This window comes from Eumetopias jubatus, unplaced genomic scaffold, assembly GCF_037043125.1.
Source record: "Eumetopias jubatus isolate StellerSeaLion01/CBP00866 unplaced genomic scaffold, mEumJub1_p1.0 scaffold_3, whole genome shotgun sequence".
NCBI classification, from domain to species: Eukaryota; Metazoa; Chordata; class Mammalia; order Carnivora; family Otariidae; genus Eumetopias; species Eumetopias jubatus.
Window position 1 is genome coordinate 138,206,557 of NW_028274809.1, and position 21,006 is coordinate 138,227,562.

Here is a 21,006-nt window from a genome sequence, read left to right on the forward strand (position 1 = left end):
TTTAATACATGTATTTGTTATTATGCTATAAATATCCCCTTCTGGATTACATGTGTGATATGGTAGTTACTTCTGTATAAATAATTTCATTCTTTTGCTGGTGAATATGGTGTATACCTCTCAAGCAATGTTTTATTTCTGCTTAAAATCAAACTGCATCTCAAAGAGAAGAATACAAGTATTCTAATTTATTGAAATCAGTAACCAGAAAAAATATTTGCCTGGTTTATTTTATCTTTGATTTAAATATTACTAAATGAAACACACACACCTGGCATAATGTGTATTTTCTGATATTCTCTAAAGATAAGATACCTGTATAAATTTCAATCATTTGTTTTTATCAAGTTTTGTCATTCGCAATGACATTTTGGATTTAAGTGCACATAAAAAATACGCCAAATATGAAACAATTCTATGCCGCTCTAAAATTTCATTGTTTGTATATCAAAATGCTTTTACCTTTCTCTTACCAAACACAAATTCTTAAAGCCTCAAGTCCTACTGTATTCGTATGTTGCTTTGCAATGTAATTTTGTAAGTTTTACTTTATTTTCTTGCCAGGCTCTCATTGAAGGCTCATTGAATGCTGGCACTGGTCTATGGAATCAGGCTTTGTAAGATGAAGGTCAGGATAACTGAGAGATTGTACCAGTTTTCTAAGAGCCTGGGTAATGAATTCAAACAACTAAATATAGGACTGGAATGAATCTTTTATTCCCTAAAACAATCCACAATTGAGACGGTTGGCACTGGATGGATTTCCATAGAAATTCACAAAGAGAACTTGACTTTGAACCCATCTGAGCCCATCTGAGACACAAACCCCACTGATGACTTTGAAATGCTATCACATCACTTGGAATGGATGCACCAAAATGCAAGTTTTAAGATAAATCCTTTTTTGCAAAATTTTCCATCATTGCTCATTTTACAGCAAACATGCTCTAAAAGAAATTTTCTAGATTTTTGCTGAAATCCAAAGACCTTTACTAATCCTTCTGAAGTAATCATTCTGCAACAATTCCCTAACAGTCACAGACTTTCATAAGGAGCTGGGATTACAAAGAGGAGTCACAGAAGAAAGAAACTGCACTCTCGAAGAAATCCATTACTATAGACATAAACTCTAATTGCTTTTAAAGTGGGACTCCTAAATCATTGCATGACTTACCAAGTCAGAATTTAGAGTTACTTTTTTACTAGGAATGCTCTCTGAAATAAAACTGCTTTCCTTTACTTTTCTATAGCAGGAAGAAGAACAGACAAGAAACAAAACAGGAAGGTGTGTTGCTCCAAAAATGTCACAGGACTGGATGACTCGAAAACCTTCACCAAACTTGGGACCCTGACACCATTCACATCTAGATGCACTGCAATGAAAGACACATCAAGTCAATATTTAGGAAATCTCTACTGAAGAAAAGACATTGTGCTTGATGCTATGTGAGACTCACAGTAGTATAAAATATGGCCTTTGTCATTTTTGATCTTACCATCTAATTGAGCTAAAACATACACAAGTAAAAATTAAATGCTAAAAAATAAAGTAGATAAATGTATATATAGCAATTCTAGTTTTCTAAAACAAAAAAGTATAGATGCATAGCAAGAAACACTCTAAGCATAGATTCCAAGTAGAAAATAGTAATTATTCTTGGCCAATGTGATCACAAGAAATTTTATATACCTTTATAATCTTTTTCTGCATTTTCCAAATTTTCTATAATAAATATGCATTATTTTTATAATTCAAAATAAATATATTGTTTTTTAAATAAAGAGACTATATTGTAGCCTCATAGAGGATTAGTGTCTGTATATATTTTTAAATGCTCCCAAATCAGTTAAAAAAAAAAAAAGACATCAACCCCTTAGTCCATTGACATTAGCACGTGAACAGACTATTCACAGAAGAAGAAACTTGAATGTCTAGAAAACATTGAGAAGTGGAGCTTGCCAATCTTATTAGTAATCAGAGAAGCCAGATACCATTTCATAATCATCAGATGGGCAAAATGGAAAAGTCTGACCGTACGAAGTTTGGTGAGGATAAGAACCACCAGGGACACTCATACTTTCTTGGTGGTGTAGAAATTGGTATAATTTACCAATTTTAGATTTAAAAAATAAAAATTTAATATAAAAAATGTATACATGTTAAATTCTATGTATAAAATCTCAAAAGAGAGATTTAGCAAAATGTCTTGGACACCTTTTTATTGCAATACATTTTGTTTCACTTCATATTAATAGCATCATAATATTCCATAATATGGATACACCATGATATATTTTACCACTTTTTAATTGATGCACATTGAGGCTGCAGTTATCATCCTTATATCTAACTTTGTGTTCACTTTTAACTATTTCTATGAGACAGATTCTGAAGATTTACATTTCTATTTCAAGGGGTAAATAGGATACTGTCCAATTGCCTTCCACAAAGCTTTCACCAATTTACAGCACTACTACTGGTATATGATAATCCAGTTTTGGGGTATCCAACGGCAGCATTTATGTCAATCTTTTTAATCTTAATAAAACAGGTAAACAAAAAATCTGTTGCTATTTGGTATCACAGTTCCTTGATTATTAGTAAGATTTAACACACGTCATGTTTATCGGCTATCTGTGTCATCATCCATGAATTGCATATTCCTAACATTTATACACTTTTTATTGGTTATATCTTTTCTTTGATTTGAAGGAGACATATATATATGTGTCAACAGCTATACCCATTGCAATATCTTCTTAGTGGCTCGTCTCTTAATTTCATTGACAGTGTCATATTACATGGAATGATTCTACTTTTGTCAAATAATGAAACTTGGCTCTACTGTTTATATATATATTTTAAAGATTTTATTTATTTACCTATTTATTTGACAGAGAGAGGGAGCACAAGCAGGGGGAGCAGCAGAGGGAGAGGGAGAAGCAGGCTCCCCGCTGAGCAGGGATCCTGATTCAGGGCTCGAACCCAGGTCCCTGGAATCATGACCTGAGCTGAAGGCAGATGCTTAACCGACTGAGCCACCCAGGAGCCCCTAGTGTTTATATTTTTTGTTTTGCTTAAAGTATCTTTCCCTGTCATGAAGTCATACAGATTAGTCTCCTATACTTGCTTGTAAAGGCTTTAAAGTTTTGCTTTTCATATTTAAATCATTAATCCAACTGGAAATGATTTTATATGTAATAGTGACAAACAGCAGGAATCTAACTGTACATTTTTCCCCTATAGGTGACCAAAGATCTCAGTGTCATTTATTGAAAAGTCTCTCCTTTCCCTACTGATCCACAGTGCTATTTTGTCGGATACCAAGTTTCCACATATGCATGAGAATGTAACTAGACTATGAGTTCCCTCCCACTGGTTAATTTGTCTTTCCTTGCATGTAATACCACCTGTATTACTTTCTCTCACTTGATAATAAGTCTTTATATCTGGTCAGCAAGTCCCTCAAATGTTAGGCTTCTTTCTCAGGCTTATCTTGGCCATTTTGGAGTCTCTGCTTTTCCATACATTTTATAATCAGCTTACCAAGTTTTTCAGAAGACTCTGTTGAGGTTTTGACCAGAACTACATTGAATATACAGCTCTTTTTGGGGAGAACTGATATATTTTGGCATTGAATCTTATTATACCTGAATATGTATTTTTCTCATTTAATTCAAACTTCTTTACCTTTTTGTCAAGCTTTAAGTTTTCTCTCCATAAATACAGAATATATTTCTTTCTGCTATTACAAAAAGTATCATTTAAATATCACGATTAAATATCACACATTAAATATCTCTTTTTTTTTGAGAGAGAGAGAGTGTGTGCACATATACGAGCATGTGGGGGAGAGGCAAAGGGAGAGGAAGAGAGAGAATCTTAGGCAGACTCCCTGCTGAGCACAGATTCCCAATGTGGGGCTGGGTTTCACAACCCTGAGATCATGACCTGAGCCGAAACCAGGAGTCAGACGCTTAACTGACTGAGCCACGCAGGCGCCCCATATCTCTCATTTTTTGATGTCTGGTTTTAGTTAGACCTTCTTTTTAACACCACACCATAGGCATTGTTGTTACTATTTCATAGATCATAGAGATCATGTTTGTTTATCCACATATTTCTAATATATTTTCCTTCCATTTCTTCTTACATCCCAGGACCTGCTCCTGGAGTCCTGATGCACCGCCTTTACAAATTCCTTTAGTGAAAATCTAGGGCGAGTGAATTATCTGCTTTCTTTTTTCTGAAATGACATTCTTCCTCCCTTGTTCTTGCAGGTTAGTTGTGCTGGGCAGAATCACAGGTCTTCAGTTACCGTCCCACGGTTTCTGGCAGCGGGCTTGTTATTCTTTGTAAGTGGCTTTTTTGTCCCTAGATGATTTTAAGTCTTTGCCCTTGTCTGTGGTGTCCTTCAGTTTTACCACCAGGTGGTAAATAACAGCTTGTGTAGAGCTTTCAGCATCTGAATTCACATCTTCCATTACTTCTGAGAATTTACAGAATTCTCAGGGAATATACGTCTATGTGAGAGTATGTATCTCTTTACCTCCTGTCTGCAGAGACACAAGACTGTCTTCAGTTCCCTCTGCATGTGTGTATAATTGTCTGTTTAATCCATGCACCAAGTTAATTTCAACTGTTAACACTTACTTTCTTGAATTGAATTTCATTTAAAATTTCTTGTTCATATTTGCCCGGCCATATTCGATAGTCTTTTATTTCTTAACCACTTTTGAAATTAAAATTATATTTTATTACTTTAAACACATAAAATAGGTATTTCATGTTCTGTAAAATTCTAATATCTTAGATCCTTGGAGATGTGTACCTGTTGATTGGTTTTGCTGACTTTTACTCTTGGTGGCTTATTTCCTCATGTATTTGGAAATTTCTTTAAATTGTGAGATAATATTCATTTGAACTTAATTTCCTGGAATCTCCAAAGTCTAAATTGAGGATGTGTCTTTTGAAAACATTTGTTTAACTGGAAAAAAGGTATTCACTGCTTGAGGACACTTAGCCCATTCTTGGGTACAGATTTGAGGAATGTCAGGTTCAGCTTTCCCTACTTTGTGTGAATTCAAATCATTTTGTCCCATATCTGTTTACCACTCACTAGTTAGGTTTTCCTTCTTTATACAACTTTTTGGCCTTCGAGATTTTTCTTAGTTTTTCATGTGCATTCGAATCTCATGAGCACTGACATCTCATTGCATTAAAATTGAAAACTTCGGGTCCTGGTCCCTTTTTTATTGGTAGATTATTAATCACCTTTTTCAATTTCTTTGATGATTACTAGTCTGTTTAGGCTTCCTGCCTTTTATGGAGTCAACATTGGTAATTTATATACTCCTGGGAAATTTACTTAGGCATACGGCAAATATTTGTTAAATTAGTAATATAAGCACTGATGAGTATAAAAATAGTTTTATACCATCTGAAGGAAATATGAGATAAGCTGAGTGGACTCCTAATACATGGGGCTTGAAAACCCTGGTCCTGAGATTAGGGAATGATTCTCATGCTGGCCATTAATCCCTGAGGAGGAGAAATTGCTCTAAATAAAGCTGCTCTCTTCTTGGTCCCTAGGAAGTTAGAATATAAAGCATCTCCCTGCATAGTATGCCTGGGACTAAAGAACGCTTTTTTGGAAGAAACCACTTCTAGTCCTTAGTAATTCATAGCAAAGATTAATATCACAATGGTATAGATGTTGCCAGCTATGCCTCAGCAACTTGTAACTCACACTGGAATGAAGTAGTGACTTGAGAATATTGGTAAACGGGCTGAATTTAGACTATATTATTACGTTGGAAGAGCCAGAAGGAGAAATTTAAAGAATTCTATGTATGTTCAAGGCTGTGGTGTGGGTATGTTAATAGTAAAACTGTCACCTGGCCTCTAATGAATAACATATTAAATGCTTAAAAAGTGTATTTTCATTAAAAGGGCTTTAGAATTTGCTCACCATTTTAGTAGCTTTTGAATTTCCACTGGGATCACATCATAATATTCATGTAGATTATTTTTTAAAAAGAAAAAAGAAGTAATCTGAGTAAGAGACGGTGGGCTATTCAAAGAATTCTCTTTCCAAAAAGCAGGATGCGTGAAAGTATTCTCAAACAGGATTTTTTTCAGGTTAAGCTTCAAAATTGCAGATGGAAAAGTCATCAGTTCATTCCCATCAACATTCAGTTTTTCAAGTAATCTGCAAATAAGGGAAACCAAATTTAAAAGGTATTTATGCAATTTATAATACCGAAGTAAATTTTTTTCCCAGTGTTCCTGCAAATTGGCATCAAACATAGTAGCAATAAAATACAAGTATTTAAGTATTTCCTTAGAATCAGAGAATTATAAAGCAAATGAAACAGTTTATTATTATACAGATGAGTGCATTTCTGTGACTAGTAGAGTTACAGCATGTACTCTGGGTCTTTGCAACATGTCATTATGAAAAAAGAAAAAATATAGTATAGTATAATGATACAAAGAATGAATCTATTTTCATAGACAAATTGAACGCCGGCACATATTTTTTTCCTTCAAGCCTAATCAAAACAGTGAAATTAACACTATCAAAATGTATCATGTGCTATGTTGCAACTTTGATTTTTCATCACCTGAATCCTCTTGGTTTTTACTGTGTCAGTTGCTTCTGATAATAGTGATTCCTTTGTTCAAAGAGAACCAACATTACTGATTTTCTCATTTTATACTACTTGTGTCTATGGTGTTTTGTTTGTTTGTTTGTCTGTTTTTACAGTCACTCATCTCCTTTCTACTTAGTGCTGAGGACAGGCAGAAAAGTATCTGTTTATGAGGGACACATAAATACAAATCAAAGGCTAGCCCGACTTGTCAAAGGTGCTAGGAGTGAAGTGGATGACATGAGGGCTGGAGGCCATAGGTTGCTGGGAACTCTAGATTCTCATGTGCAGTGTAGTTTCTTCCTCACACAATTTAAATTCTTTGGTTCTGACTCCTGCTGACAATACTAAAACACGGTCAAGAAGGGATTTGAAACAATGAGGCTAGGAAGATGGCACCTCAGCTGTCTTCATCCCTCAGCCACAGACTGACTACTGCACTTGTCAGTTTGGAAAAAGTGAGCAAGATCCCAGGCTTTACTTTGGTCCCAAAGGAGAGAGATGGCATGGCCACTTTCCTCCCTCAACACCAAACACAAGCCTAAGGGCCAGCAGCAGAGAGCCCAGTGGAAAACCAGAATAAGTGTTATGGACTCTAGGGAGATGCCAGTGAGGGTCCCCAAATGCCTTGGGGGAGGCTGCCCCCGCCGGAGTCGCTTTATCTTAGAGGCTTCAGCAGTCTGGGCTCATCTTTCCTCTCGATGAGTTCTGTGGAGTTTGATAGGCTAAACAATCTTTAAAGCTGGAAGAGCTCCACACTGAGACAGCCTTAGCAGCTGAGCATCCTAGGGAGCAGAGAAACTTCCTCCTGTCACACCACTGACACTCTCTGAACGGTGCTCGAAGACTGCCTTTGGTCCTGAGCAGAAGACAGTGTAGCCAGAAGAGAAAAACTGACAAACACACAGAACAGTGCTCCTGGGGCAATCACACTCTGTGGAGGCAGAGAAGTTGGGGTGGGGAGCAGGAGAAACACTTAATAAAATTCACTTAATAACACACACACACACACACACACACACACACACACACACACACACACACCTTTCTTGAACCCAAATACATGATTTGTAAAACTAAAGAATTAAGTGGATGAGCTGAAGAACATGGTCTTCATACAGATTAGAGGCAAAGACAAAGAAGAAATAACTCAAACAGAGGGCGCCTGGGTGGCTCAGTCATTAAGTGTCTGCCTTCAGCTCAGGTCATGATCCCAGGGTCCTGGGATCGAGCCCCGCATCGGGCTCCCTGCTCAGCAGGAAGCCTGCTTCTCCCCCTCCCACTCTCCCTGCTTGTGTTCCCTCTCTCGCTATGTCTCTGTCAAATAAATAAATAAAATCTTTAAAAACTCAAAAAAAAAAAAGAAATAACTCAAACAGAGCAAAAACATAAAGAAAAAGTACAAGAAAAAAACCATATAGATGCCACGGAAGATAGGTCCAACAGCCCTAACATATAAATAATAGGTGTTTCCGGAAGAGAAAATAGATGGAGAAGCGGTGATGGTAAACATATTTCCTTGACTAAAAACAAAAAAGTTTAAGCTGGTGATTAAAAGAGTTCCTTGAATTCCCTGAAAGACAGATGTGATATTGTAACTTACAAGAAATATATATTTGGACTTCGTCCACAGTTCCCGGATCACAGCTCCCAAAACCCTTGAAATTTCCTGAGCAGTAAGAGCAAGGGGAGCATCTTTTGTTATGTTTTGTCTCTTGTTCTCAGTTCTTGAATTCACTTCAGAGCCATAAAGGTGAAATGGATGTCTTATTTTCATAACAAGCTCCTTTCCACCATAACTGGGTTTCTGTTAATGAGGTGACTTGGGGAAAGCACCTAAAGATGAGGCTGGTTTTCAGGGAACCGTTCCAACCATGAACAGCCATGACTTCCAGGGAGGGCAGAGGGTCCAGAGGTTAAATCAATCGCCAATGGCCACTGGTTTAATTAATCATGCCTATGTAATGAAATCTCCACAAAAAAAAAAAAAGAGAGAGAGAGAGAGAGAGAGAGATGGGTCAGAGACTTTCCAGGTTGATGAATCAGAACACTTCAATATGCCAGTGGGTCAGGTCCTAAACTTCATGAGGACAGAAGCTCCTTTATTTGGGATTTTGCTTGATGTATCTCTTCATCTGGCTGTTGATTTGTATCCTCTAATATATATCCTTTATAATAAACAGGTAACCCAGGGAGTCAACAGATTTCCTGACTTCTATGAGCCAGTCTAGCAAATTAATGGAACCCGAAGAGGGAGTCATGGGAACCTCCAACCTGTAGCTGGTTGGTAAGAAGCACAGGTCTCTACCTGTAGCTGAAGTGGGGGGTGGGGGGATGGGCTGCCTTATGGAACTGAGCCCTCAATCGGTGAAATCTGATGCCATCTCCAGGTGGATAGTGTCAGAATTGAGTTGAATTGTAGGACACCCAGCACATGTCCTAGAATTGCTTATTGGTGTGGGGAACATCAGTTTCCCTTAGCCCTGGTAGAATTAGGTGCAGAACAGTTTTAACAGGTTAAAAAAAAAAAGACACACTCTTAAGCATAATCCAATAAAATTCCTGAAGACCCAGGATTATGAGAAAATCATAATATTTCCAGATAAAAGTAAGAACCACTTAAAAGGAAGAAGAAATCAAACCGGCATCAGGCACCTTGTGTACAACACTGGAATCTGGGGGAGGCTGGGGTGCTGGGGACCTCTCATGGAAGGGGCTGCAGTGCACAACCACCCACCTACTGGAGCCACCAATTATCTGTTAGGATTAAAGATTCAGAGGAAAAAATGGCCCACAAACTCCATCTGAGGAAAGTAAATAAGAGAAAACTCTAAATAGACAATGAATCAAAGGAGGTATCTCCAGGTTCCAGATGAGACGAAAGAAGGGCAGTAAGCTATGGGTCTTGAAATACATAGAGAAATATAAATGGAGAATGACTGCAAATGCTCATGAGACCTCAGCACTAAATAAACATTCTTTAAATAAAAAGAGATGTAATGAAGAGAAAAATACTAATGAGAATATGAAACCGAAGTTTCTACACCATCTCAGCAACACCTAGAATCAAATAAGGCGTAAGTGAATTTGGAGGAAAAGCAGGAAGATAAAAGAATTCTCAAGGTCTCAACTATCGGTGGAAGGCAGCAGAGGGGGATGGACCATCATAGAGGGGGAAGTAGCTTTTATCTTGATTTTATAAAATATTAAAGAAAAATGTGTTTGTGTGTTTGGAGGGAAAAAAAGATAGCCATTAATAGCCTGGGAAAGTACAGAAGAGTTCCAAAATTAATGAGGGAGGAAAAAAAGAGAACAAATAGCATCCTGAAAAAAAATCACACACACACACACACACACACACACAGACACACACACACACAGACACACACACACACAGACACACACACAGAAGGCAAATAGGAAAAGAAAAAAGTAAATAAATAATAAATACACAGTAAAATGGAAGGAAAAAAATTGAATATATCAGCTATCAACCATAACAAATGTGAGCAGGTTGAATTCTCCTGTTAAAATATAAAGATTGTCACATGGGTATTTAAATAATTGGTACAAATATTAGAAAAGCAGAGAGAAAAATATCTCGCTTTACTGAAGATAAGACTATGCTCCTAGAAAACCAAAGAAAATCTAGTAAAACTGAACCAGAATGAAGATAATTTTGGTTATATAGCTTGATTTTAAATTCATGTAAGGAAGGACATAGCTTTTCTCTATTCTGTACTGGCAATAGCTAGAAATAAAAATTAGAGAAAATGTTACATTCATGGTAGCAACACGATTATAGAATACTTAGAGAAGGTTAGTAATAAAGATAAAGGATTTATGTGAAATGAGTCATAAATTTTTAAAAAGATTTTATTTATTTTAGAGAGAGAGAGCGTGGGGAGGGAGAGAGGGAGGGAGAGGGAGAGGGAAAGAATCTCAAGCAGGCTCTGTGCAGAGCCTGATGCGGGTCTGGTGGTGGGGCTCAATCTCACAACCCTGAAATCATGACCTGAGCTGAAACCAAGAGTTGGCCCCTCAGCCAACGGAGCCACCCAGGTACCGCAAATCATAAATTCTTATGAAGGACATAAAACAAGATCTGAACAAATGAAAAAATATACTATGTTTTAGGATGAAAAGATTTATTAACATCAGAAATGTAAATTCTTCAAAATTTATATGTAAACTCAAGACAATTCCAATCAAAACCTCAGTTTTGTGTTTATGTTTTTTTGTGGTGGAGGGGCTTCGAATTATATTAAATGATCTAAAGAGAAAAGTTAAAATAATATTATTGAAAAATAATCTCCCTACTAATTATTAAAAATTATTCTAAAGTCATAATCAAAATAGTATGGTACTGACCTAGGAGGACATAGATGAACTTCAGAGACTTTTTAAAAATCAATGTGAGAAAGAATCAGAGCTTCGTATTAGGCTTACACTGTATATATGTATTTCCTTACCCCAAATAAATAAAACTGATAAGAACTAGAGGTGTACACACAGAAAAATGGACAAAATGAAGCAAGTCATTCTATTAAGAAGCCATCGGTACAGCTTTTAAATAATTACTGAAAATGTTACGTCTTAAAAATGCCAATCATTCAAATTATGTTTTTGTAAATGTGATGTTTTCATATATTATATTTTGTGGCTATGAAATATATGGAAGAACTCAATTTTCTCCAACACAGCCATCACTAAATATATCCTTACAGGGCATATGACTTTGTGTACTTACGACTTCCAAAATACCTGAGTTTCTGGATTTCATTTGGAATGGAAACAATACTATTGTAAGAAATATCAAGTTCCTCAAGATGGGACAAAAAAAATAACCTTAGATAGAAAGAGAAAATGAAATTAAAAATGATTACATGTTTGTCATTACGAGGTATGAATAAAGAATTAAATACTTGAGCAAACAGAAGTATAGAGAAACTACATTTTTCTACGATCTTGAAATTTATGGACTTTTTTTCATTGTAGGTGGTTTAATGACAACCAAAGTTCCTAAAAGGATTCATCTATCCTTTAAGACTGCTTTGAAATGTTTGGAGTGGATAAAGCCCCATACAGATAAAGCCACCTGAGAAATTTCTAACACATTTAGAGATAGTCTTTTCTTGGTTGCTGTATTAGTTTCCTAGGGCTGACCTAACAAATGACCACAAAGCCAGGTGGCTCAGAGCAACGGACACATTCTCTCACAGTTCTGGAGGCGGGAAGTCCGAAGTCAAGATGTTAGCGGAGTGGGTTCTTTCTGGAGGCTGTGAGGGCCTTCCAGTTAGGCTTTGGGATGGAAAAAGACAAGAAACAGAAAAGAAAGGGGAAAACAAAACAAAACAAAACAAAACAAGGATAGGAGAGAGACACATCCTGGTGATGTCATTACCCCTTAAATGAACAAAATATCTCAAATATTTCATGAACAAATGCTATCTCAAAGCTTTGGGAAAAAGAAAAAACCTTTTGGATTTTTGAAATGATCTATTGTCTTTATTTTACAAGAAAACTAAATAGGCAAATCACAGACCTTTTCGTGGTTACAAAACTTCCAACATTTAATCTGAGAGAGTTGATTATACATTTCCATAGTATAATCAAGGGCATAACTGTAACTGTAGAGGGCCTACCTGTAAGGGACATAGCTAGGATGAGAACCCAGTTCTTTGTGCCTAAGGAATCCGGGCTTTCCTATCTGCATTTGCTTTATACTCTATGCCCCAAGCAGGTCAAAGCAAAAATAGTAGCAACAAAAATTTAGGCCTTGGTGAATTTGTGCTGTCGGTCTCCCCTTGATATGCATACATAACCTATGTTATTTAATAAAAAAATATACTGTTTTAGGGGTGCCTGGGTGGCTCAGTTGGTTGAGCGTCTGCCTCTGATTCAGGGCGTGGTCTCAGGGTTCTGGGGTCGAGCCCCGCATCGGGCTCCCTGCTCAACGGGGAGCCTGCTTCTCCCTCTCCCTCTGCCACTCCCCCTGCCTGTGCTCTCTCTCTGTCAAGTAAATAAATAAAATCTTAAATATATATATATGTATATATATATATACTGATTTATTTTAGAAACACTAATATTTTTGAGAAATAGCTCCTTAAAACTTTTTGAGTATAACCAATAGTTAACCAATAGTTCAAACTAATTTGCTTAATCTCTAAATAGTGAACAATGTTGACCCTGTAGTTATGAACAAGTCGTAGTTGCTTTAGGAATTTTTACATTTTGTTTAAATGACAATTACGGTTATTAAAGTTTATAATTACAATTTTATAGATTATTAAATATAAATTTTATTTAGATGCACATATACGTATATATAAGTGTCTCTATATGCACATATATATGTATTTGTGTGTGTGTGCATATATGTGTATATATACATGCAGGGTTACGTGTGTGTGTGTATATATACACAAATATATATATACACACACAGAAATAATTATAGATATGTGTGTACACACAGATTAGTATATGTACGTATATTACTTAGCTCTGTTCCCAGGGAGTGTCTAGAAGCAATGTCGTCCCAATAGCATTGGGACACCTAGTACCCAGATTTCAGTTTTAAATACCATCTTCCAATAAAAAGGAAGCAGGGTTTGCTTAGAGAAATAGCTGCTTCTAGTATCAAGGCAGGGAAAATACAATTTACATTACTGTTGAAAAATATAGATGATTTAAAAGAAATAAAATACACACAATGCAATATTCTTACTTTCAGTGTTGATTTCTTATACATATTATGTGTGATGTGAAATGCATATATATATATTTATTTATACAGACATGGCATAACTTCTACATGCTTTTTTGTTCTTTTAAATGACTGAATAGTTTTACAGTTTATGAATGTAGAATTTGTTGGATTGATAAATATAAACAATGCTGGGTGAACAACTTTATAAGTGAATTTTGATGCATTTCCTTAATTACTATGAGAATCTTCTTTACAAAATGTTGTTCAACTATTTAAGAGTCCCTGTCCCTTTGCCCTTAACCCACATTCAATTTGTTAAACTCTAACCTGAAAGATGTATCTTGTTTTGCATTTGGCTAAGGTTTTGGTTTAGGAATTAAAAATAATTACCAGTCCATATGTCTGGAAAAATTCCATCTCTTTTAAAACCAAATATCAACATTCCTATTAAAGGATGTTATGTATCATACTGGTTAATTTCTTGATTTATAGATTAGGAAATTGAGACCAAGAAGGTTAAGTGACTCTCCAGACAAAAGAGATCATTATCAATTTTGAAGATAAAAGTCTAGATTTCCTAATTCCACATGCAGTGTCCTTTCCATATATATAAAGGCTGTCAAGGGATCAGTGCAAGTTTCTCACTTGAGCCTCCTTCTGTGATTTGTGTTCATTTAATCCATACTCAAATAATGAATCTCTAGATGAGCATTCACTAGCCCCGCATTAGTTGCCATCTATGTAGCTGCTAGGATTACTTTTTAACACAATGATAAGAAGCAAATCAGCTAATCGGAAGAGAATGGGAATCATTCAATGGCTAAAAAAGTTGCTAGCCCGTTTTCAAAAGGGAAATTGATCTCTTTCTAAATTATAAGCTCTTTGTTTTCTGTGCTCATAATCTCAGGCTATGGACCTTACCCAGGTGGAAGAGTAGTAATCAAATTAAAGGCAATGCTGAAAACTCTAAGGAGCTTAAGTTGTTGAATTTCAGAAGAGATTTCTTTGATAGGATTATTTCTCAGTAATAGTATTTGTAAATTTTTAAGACAAAGTATCTGAGGAACAGCAAAGAGAAACAAACATGAGTAGAATGATAAAGTACCACAGATCTCTATTTGGTACATTTTATAAACCATTTGAACTAATGCAGTAGAATCAGCAAAGGAACATTGATCAGCTGTATCATCTATCTCTTTTTTTACTCTTTTCCAGGGTATCATAAGTGTCTATTTTTTATAATTATTATTAATAAGAAATTAGTGCAATATTCACATGATAAAAATGGACTCACTTCTGTGGGAAAGTAACTGATGTCATTAAAGGATAAGTTAAGATATATCAATTGGGAAGCCAAAATCATTAAGTCTGGACATTTCGTGATAAAAAAGCCCTAAAAGAAAGTGACAAGAGATAAGAGGTTAGTTAACAATGCACAAAATATTTTATACAAAAGTAAAAAAAAAATGAGCACATAACTGAGTGACAGTGCTTGACACAATACACTAGCAAACCTATACTCACCTTCCATTCATTTATGTTACTCTGCCATAATAATAATTCCTTAAATATGGAAAGGATAGAAACAAAATAGAAACACTGCTAAGTATTCATGTATATAATAAGTTTAGTGTTAGATGTGTGACAGGAATTATTTTGATTAACCACAAGCAAACATTTATGGAATGTCCCTTGCATGCTGAAATGTAAGTAAATATATTTTATATTTAATTATCTCTTTTATCTTATTTTTTTCATGTTTCTACTTCTATTTCTGTTATCTTTATATTAATCTAATATCTATCTAAAACTTCTTGCTTAAATATGCCGATTCTGATTGAGGAGAATTATGCCCTGATATGAACTAAATGTTTGCACTGCCCACAAACCTTTATGTTGAAGCCCCACACCCCAATGTGATGGCATCTAGAGGTGAGGCCTTTGTGAGGTAATTAGGGTTAGATGAAGTCTTAAGAGTGGAGCGCTTATAATGGGATTAGTGCCCTTATAAGAAGAGGAGGGGACCAGAGCTCTTTCTTTCCACCAGGTGAGGATACAGGAAGAAAGTAGGTGTGAGTAAGAGACCTCTAAGCAGGAAACAAATCAGCTGACACCCACCTCTGCCAGAACTGTGAGAAATTAATGGTATTTTGTCAGAGCAGTCAGAACTGATTAAGACCTGTCTGGTGCCCCCAGTATCTTTAATATTCCAGGAAAACTGAAACATTTGTTTCTTAAGGGTCATAGGATCAGTAGTGGTCAAGTGAATGGACCAAGGCCCTCCACTGTTGGAGAATCAGACAGACCTTGGCTTGCAGAGAAGGGGGACATAGTTGCAGGAGCATTAGGCTATGCCGCCTACCATATAAGAACGAAAGGCTCATGGCTAAAGAACCGTGAAGTTGATAGTACTGGTTTCAAGACTGACCTTTTATTAAAGTATTACTGTTTCTAAATGTGTATGTAGACAAAGGTAGGCATTCTTTTTTCCTATCATAAACACTTCTCTGCAGAACTAGTGCTGCACTTACATAGTAGAAATGTGTCTGTCATAGTCTCTATTCTTTCCACTTAGTGCACTCAGGGAGCTAGCGCCTTTACATTTCCTTCTGCCTGCAAAGTTCTTTCCTCATCTCGTCCCATGAACTATACAGTCTCACCTCATCAGTGGCCTACATAGAGTCAACCTATGACAAATAGCAACCTCTCAAACCAGCGCTCCAGTGATGATTGCCTGTCCCGTCACTTGCTTTATTTTTCTTCATAGTTCTTATAATCACAGGACAGACTGTGTACAAATATATGTATGGTCTCACCCCACTAAGGTATAATAAGCTCCATGAAATAGGTATTCTCTTCTGTTTTGCACACTGCTATATAGTAAGATACATAGTTTCCATTGGCACATGGTGGGTTCTTAATAAATATTGGCTGAATGAGTATCCAGAACCTTGATGTTGCCTCATGTAATCCCAGGGACCTTCACTAGGAGGCTGGCCCACCACAGGTACCCCGGATCTCTCTTTTACCATCCCATCATAAAACCTGTTTGCTGTGGTTATCATGTAAAGGCTGTGTAGAACTAAGCACTAAGAGGAGTGTGGTCCAAGATGGCAGAGGAGTAGGAGACCTAAATTTCATCTGGTCCCAGGAATTCAGCTAGATAGCTATCAAACCACTCTGAATACCTACAAACTCAAGAGGAGATTGAAGAAAAGAATAGCAGCAACTCTCTGAACAGAAAAGCGACCACTTACTGGAAGGTAGGACGTGCGGAGAAGTGAATCCGAGGCGATATTCGGGAGGATAGACGGCGGGGGAGGGGGCCTCCTTGGGCCACTTCTGGCAAGTGCTAGAGCCGCGGAGCACAAAATCGGAACTTTTAGAAGTCGGCTCCTCTGAGGGACGTCGTTCCGGTGGCTAAGCGGGGGGTGGAACCCTCGCGGACAGTGTGGACTCAGGACCCTCGGGGTCACAGAAAGACCGGGGGTGCCTGAGTGCGGCAGAGCTCCCAGGTATCGGAGCGGGGAAGCCAGCTGCAGAGACGGAGCCAAGGCGCGGGCTCTCAGCTTGGGGTTGCCATAAACTGTGATCTGCGGCCCAGTCAGGCCACTGCTCCTCCAGCAGGGACCCAACAAGCGGCAGATCCGGGGAGACTCCCCTTTCTCCCCCGGGAGGAGCGGTGCGGGAGCGCACCGCAGGGCTCTGCTGGGTTTGGAGACTCCACACGGGGTCGGGTGCCAGAGGCCGGGTGAGCACGGAGTGCAGCTGGAGACCGGGGAGACAGGAGTGACTTACTGCCTTTCTCTGGGGGAGCACTGAGGAGTGGGGCCCTGAGTTCTCGGCTCCTCTGGGATGGAGATTGGGAGGCTGCCATTTTCACTCTCGTCCTCCAAAGCTGTACGGAAAGCTTGCAGGGAACAAAAGCTCCTGAGAGCAAACCCGAGCAGCTTGCTTAGCCCGGGCCAGAAAGGGCAGGGCAATTCCGCCTCCGGCAAAGACATTTGGGAACCACGGCAACAGGCCCCTCCCCCAGAAGATCAGCACAAACAGCCAGCCAAGACCAAGTTTACCGATCAATGAAAACAGAACTCCAGGGCTAGGGGAATACTGCACATAGAATTCATGGCTTTTTCCCCCATGATTCTTTTTTTTTTAATTATTTTTTAAAAAAGACTTTTATTTATTTGAGAGAAGGTATAGGGGGAGGGAGAGAGAGAGGGAGAAGCAGATTCTCCGCTGAGCAGGGAGCCCGATGTGGGGCTGGATCCCAGGACCCTGAGATCAGGACCTGAGCCAAAGGCAGACAGACGCTTCAGGATTGAGCCACCTAGGCACCCCAGCTTTCTTGTTTCTTTATTCTTTCAACTTTAATTTTAAAAATTTTCTTTATCTTTTTCTTTTTGAATTTTTCTTCTTTCTTTTTTCAACCAACTTCTTATTTTATCAATTCCTTTTTCAAAATCTTTTTTAGTTTTCATTTTTACAGTCATATTCTATCCCTTCATTGTATTTAACGTTATTTTGTGTGTGTATATATGTTTTTCTTTCTTTAAAATTTTGGGATGCAGTTTCTTCTAACTGACCAAAATACACCCCAAATCTAGTGTATGGCTCTGTTCTATTCAACAGCCTGATCATATATATATTTTTTTCATTCCCCCCTGGTTTTAGGTCTCTTCTGATTGTTTAGTGTGTATTTCTCTGGGGTTGTTGTTACCATTTTAGCATTTTGTTCTCGTTCGTCTGTTCTTCTCTGGACAAATTGACAAAATGGAAAAACTCACCTAAAAAAAAAAAGAATAAGAGGCAGTACCAACTTCCAGTGACCTAGTCAATATGGAGATTAGTAAGATGTCTGAACTAGAGTTCAGAAAAATGATTATAAAGATACTAGCTAGGCTTGAAAAAAACCATAGAAGATACTAGAGAATCCCTTTCTGGAGAAATAAAATCTAACCAAGTCAAAATCAAAAAGGCTATTAATGAGGTGCAATAAAAAATGGAGGCTCTAGGGGCGCCTGGGTGGCTCAGATGGTTAAGCGTCTGCCTTCAGCTCAGGTCATGCTCTCCGGGTCCTGGGATCAAGCCCCACATTGGGCTCCCTGCTCAGCGGAAGCCTGCTTCTCCCTCTCCCTCTGCCTGCTGCTTACCCTCCTTGTACACTCTCTCCCTCTCCCACTGTGTCTCTCTCTATCAAATGAATAAAATCTTAAAAATAAATTAATTAATTAAATAAATAAATAAAATCTCTTTTTTTTTTTTTAAAGGAGGCTCTAACTCCTAGGATAAATGAGGCAGAAGAGAGAATTAGTGATATAGAAGACCAAATGACAGAGAATAAAGAAGCTGAAAAAGAGATAAACAACTGGATCATGAGGGGAAAATTCGAGAGATAAGTGATACCATAAAGTGAAACAATATTAGAATAATTGGGGATCCCAGAAGAAGAAGAGAGAGAGGGGCAGAAGGTATATTTGAGCAAATTATAGCAGAGAACTTCCCTAATTTGGGGAAGGAAACAGGCATCAAAATCCAGAAGGCACAGAGAGCCCCCCTCAAAATCAATAAAAATAGCTCAACACCCCAACATCTACTAGTAAAACTCACAAATCTCAGAGACAAAGAGAAAATCCTGAAAGCAGCTCAGGACAAGAGGTCTGTAACCTACAATGGTAGAAACGTTAGATTGGCAGCTGACCTATCCACAGAGACCTGGCAGGCTAGAAAGGACTGGCATGATATATTCAGGTACTAAATGAAAAAAATATGCAGCCAAGAATACTTTATCCAGCTAGGCTCTCATTGAAAATAGATAAAAAGCTTCCAAGACAAACAGAAACTAAAAGAATTTGTGATCACCAAACCAGCCCTATAAGAAATATTGAAAGCGTTCCTCTAAGCAAAGAGAGAACCCAAAAGTAACATAGAACAGAAAGGAACAGAGACCATATACAGTAACAGTCATCTTACAGGCAATGCAATGGCACTAAATTCATATCTTTCAATAGTTACCCTGAACGTAAATGGGCTAAATGCCCCAATCAAAAGACACAGGGTATCGGATTGGATAAAAAAGCAGGACGCATCTATATGCTGTCTGCAAGAGACTCATTTTAGACCCAAAGACACCTCCAGACCTAAAGTGAGGGGGTGGAAAACCATTTACAATGCTAATGGACATCAAAAGAAAGCTGGGGTGGCCATCCTTATATCAGACAAATTAGATTTTAAACCAACAACTATAATAAGAGATGAGGAAGGACACTAGATATCATACTTAAAGGGCCTATCCAACAAGAAGATCTAACAATTTTAAATATTTATGCTCCTAACATGGGAGCAGCCAATTATATAAGCCAATTAATAACAAAATCAAGGGGCGCCTGGGTGGCTCAGTTGGTTAAGCGACAGCCTTCGGCTCAGGTCATGATCCTGGAGTCCCGGGATCGAGTCCCACATCGGGCTCCCTGCTCAGCGGGGAGTCCGCTTCCCACTCTGACCCTCCCCCCTCTCATGCTCTCTCTCTATCTCATTCTCTCTCTCAAATAAATAAAATCTAAAAAAAAAAAAATAACAAAATCAAACACGTCAACAATAATACAGTAATAGTAGGGGACTTTAACACCCCCCTCACTGAAATTGACAGATCATTTAAGCAAAAGATCAACAAGGAAATAAGGGCTTTAAATGACACACTGGACCAGATGGACTTCATAGATATATTCAGAACATTCCATCCCAAAACTACAGAATACACATTCTTCTCTAGGGCACATGGAATATTCTCCAGGATAGATCACATCCTGGGTCACAAATCAGGTCTCAACCACAAGATTGGGATCATTCCCTGCATATTTTCGGACCACAGTGCTTTGAAATTTGAACTCAATCACAAGAGGAAAGTTGGAAAGAACTCAAATACATGGAGGTTAAAGAGCACCTTACTAAAGAATGAATGGGTCAACCAGGAAATTAAAAAAGAATTAAAAAAAAAATTCATGGAAACAAATGAAAATGAAAATACAACTGTTCAGAATCTTTGGGATGCAGCAAAGGCAGTCCTAAAAGGGAAGTATAAAGCAATAGAAGCCTTTCTCCAGAAACAAGAAAGTTCTCAAATAAACAACCTAACCCTACACCTAAAGGAGCTGGAGAAAGAACGGCAAATAAAGCCTAAACCCAGCAGGAGAAGAGAAATAATAATCAGAGCAGAAATCAATTAAATATAAACCAAAAAAACAGTAGAACAGATCAATGAAACTAGGAGCTGTTTCTTTGAAAGAATTAATAAGATTGAGAAGCCCCTGGCCAGACTTATCAAAAAGAAAAGAGAAAGAACCCAAATAAAATGATGAATGAAAGAGGAGAGATCACAACCAACGCGGAATAAATACAAACAATTATAAAAACATATTATGAGCAACTATATGCCAACAAATTAGACAATGTGGAAGAAATTGATGCATTCCTAGAGACATATAAACTACCAAAACTGAACCAGGAAGAAATTGAAAACCTGAACAGACCCATAACCAGCAAGGAAATTAAAGCAATAATCAAAAATCTCCCAACAAACAAGAGCCCAGGCCAGATGGCTTCCCAGGGGAATTCTACCAGACATTTAAAGAAGAATT

General features: G+C 37.6%; 1 protein-coding gene across 1 annotated transcript in view; it reads right to left on the minus strand.

Moving 5' to 3' along the window:
* Positions 1 to 1,129: 1,129 nt before the first annotated feature.
* Positions 1,130 to 21,006, minus strand: part of LRRC63 (leucine rich repeat containing 63) — a 43,676-nt gene continuing 23,799 nt past the window's right edge. Inside the window, 5 exon segments of the mRNA XM_028105929.2 lie at positions 1,130 to 1,373; positions 5,973 to 6,212; positions 11,419 to 11,502; positions 14,291 to 14,427; positions 14,664 to 14,762. Coding sequence (XP_027961730.2) covers positions 1,130 to 1,373; positions 5,973 to 6,212; positions 11,419 to 11,502; positions 14,291 to 14,427; positions 14,664 to 14,762 — 804 coding nt within the window.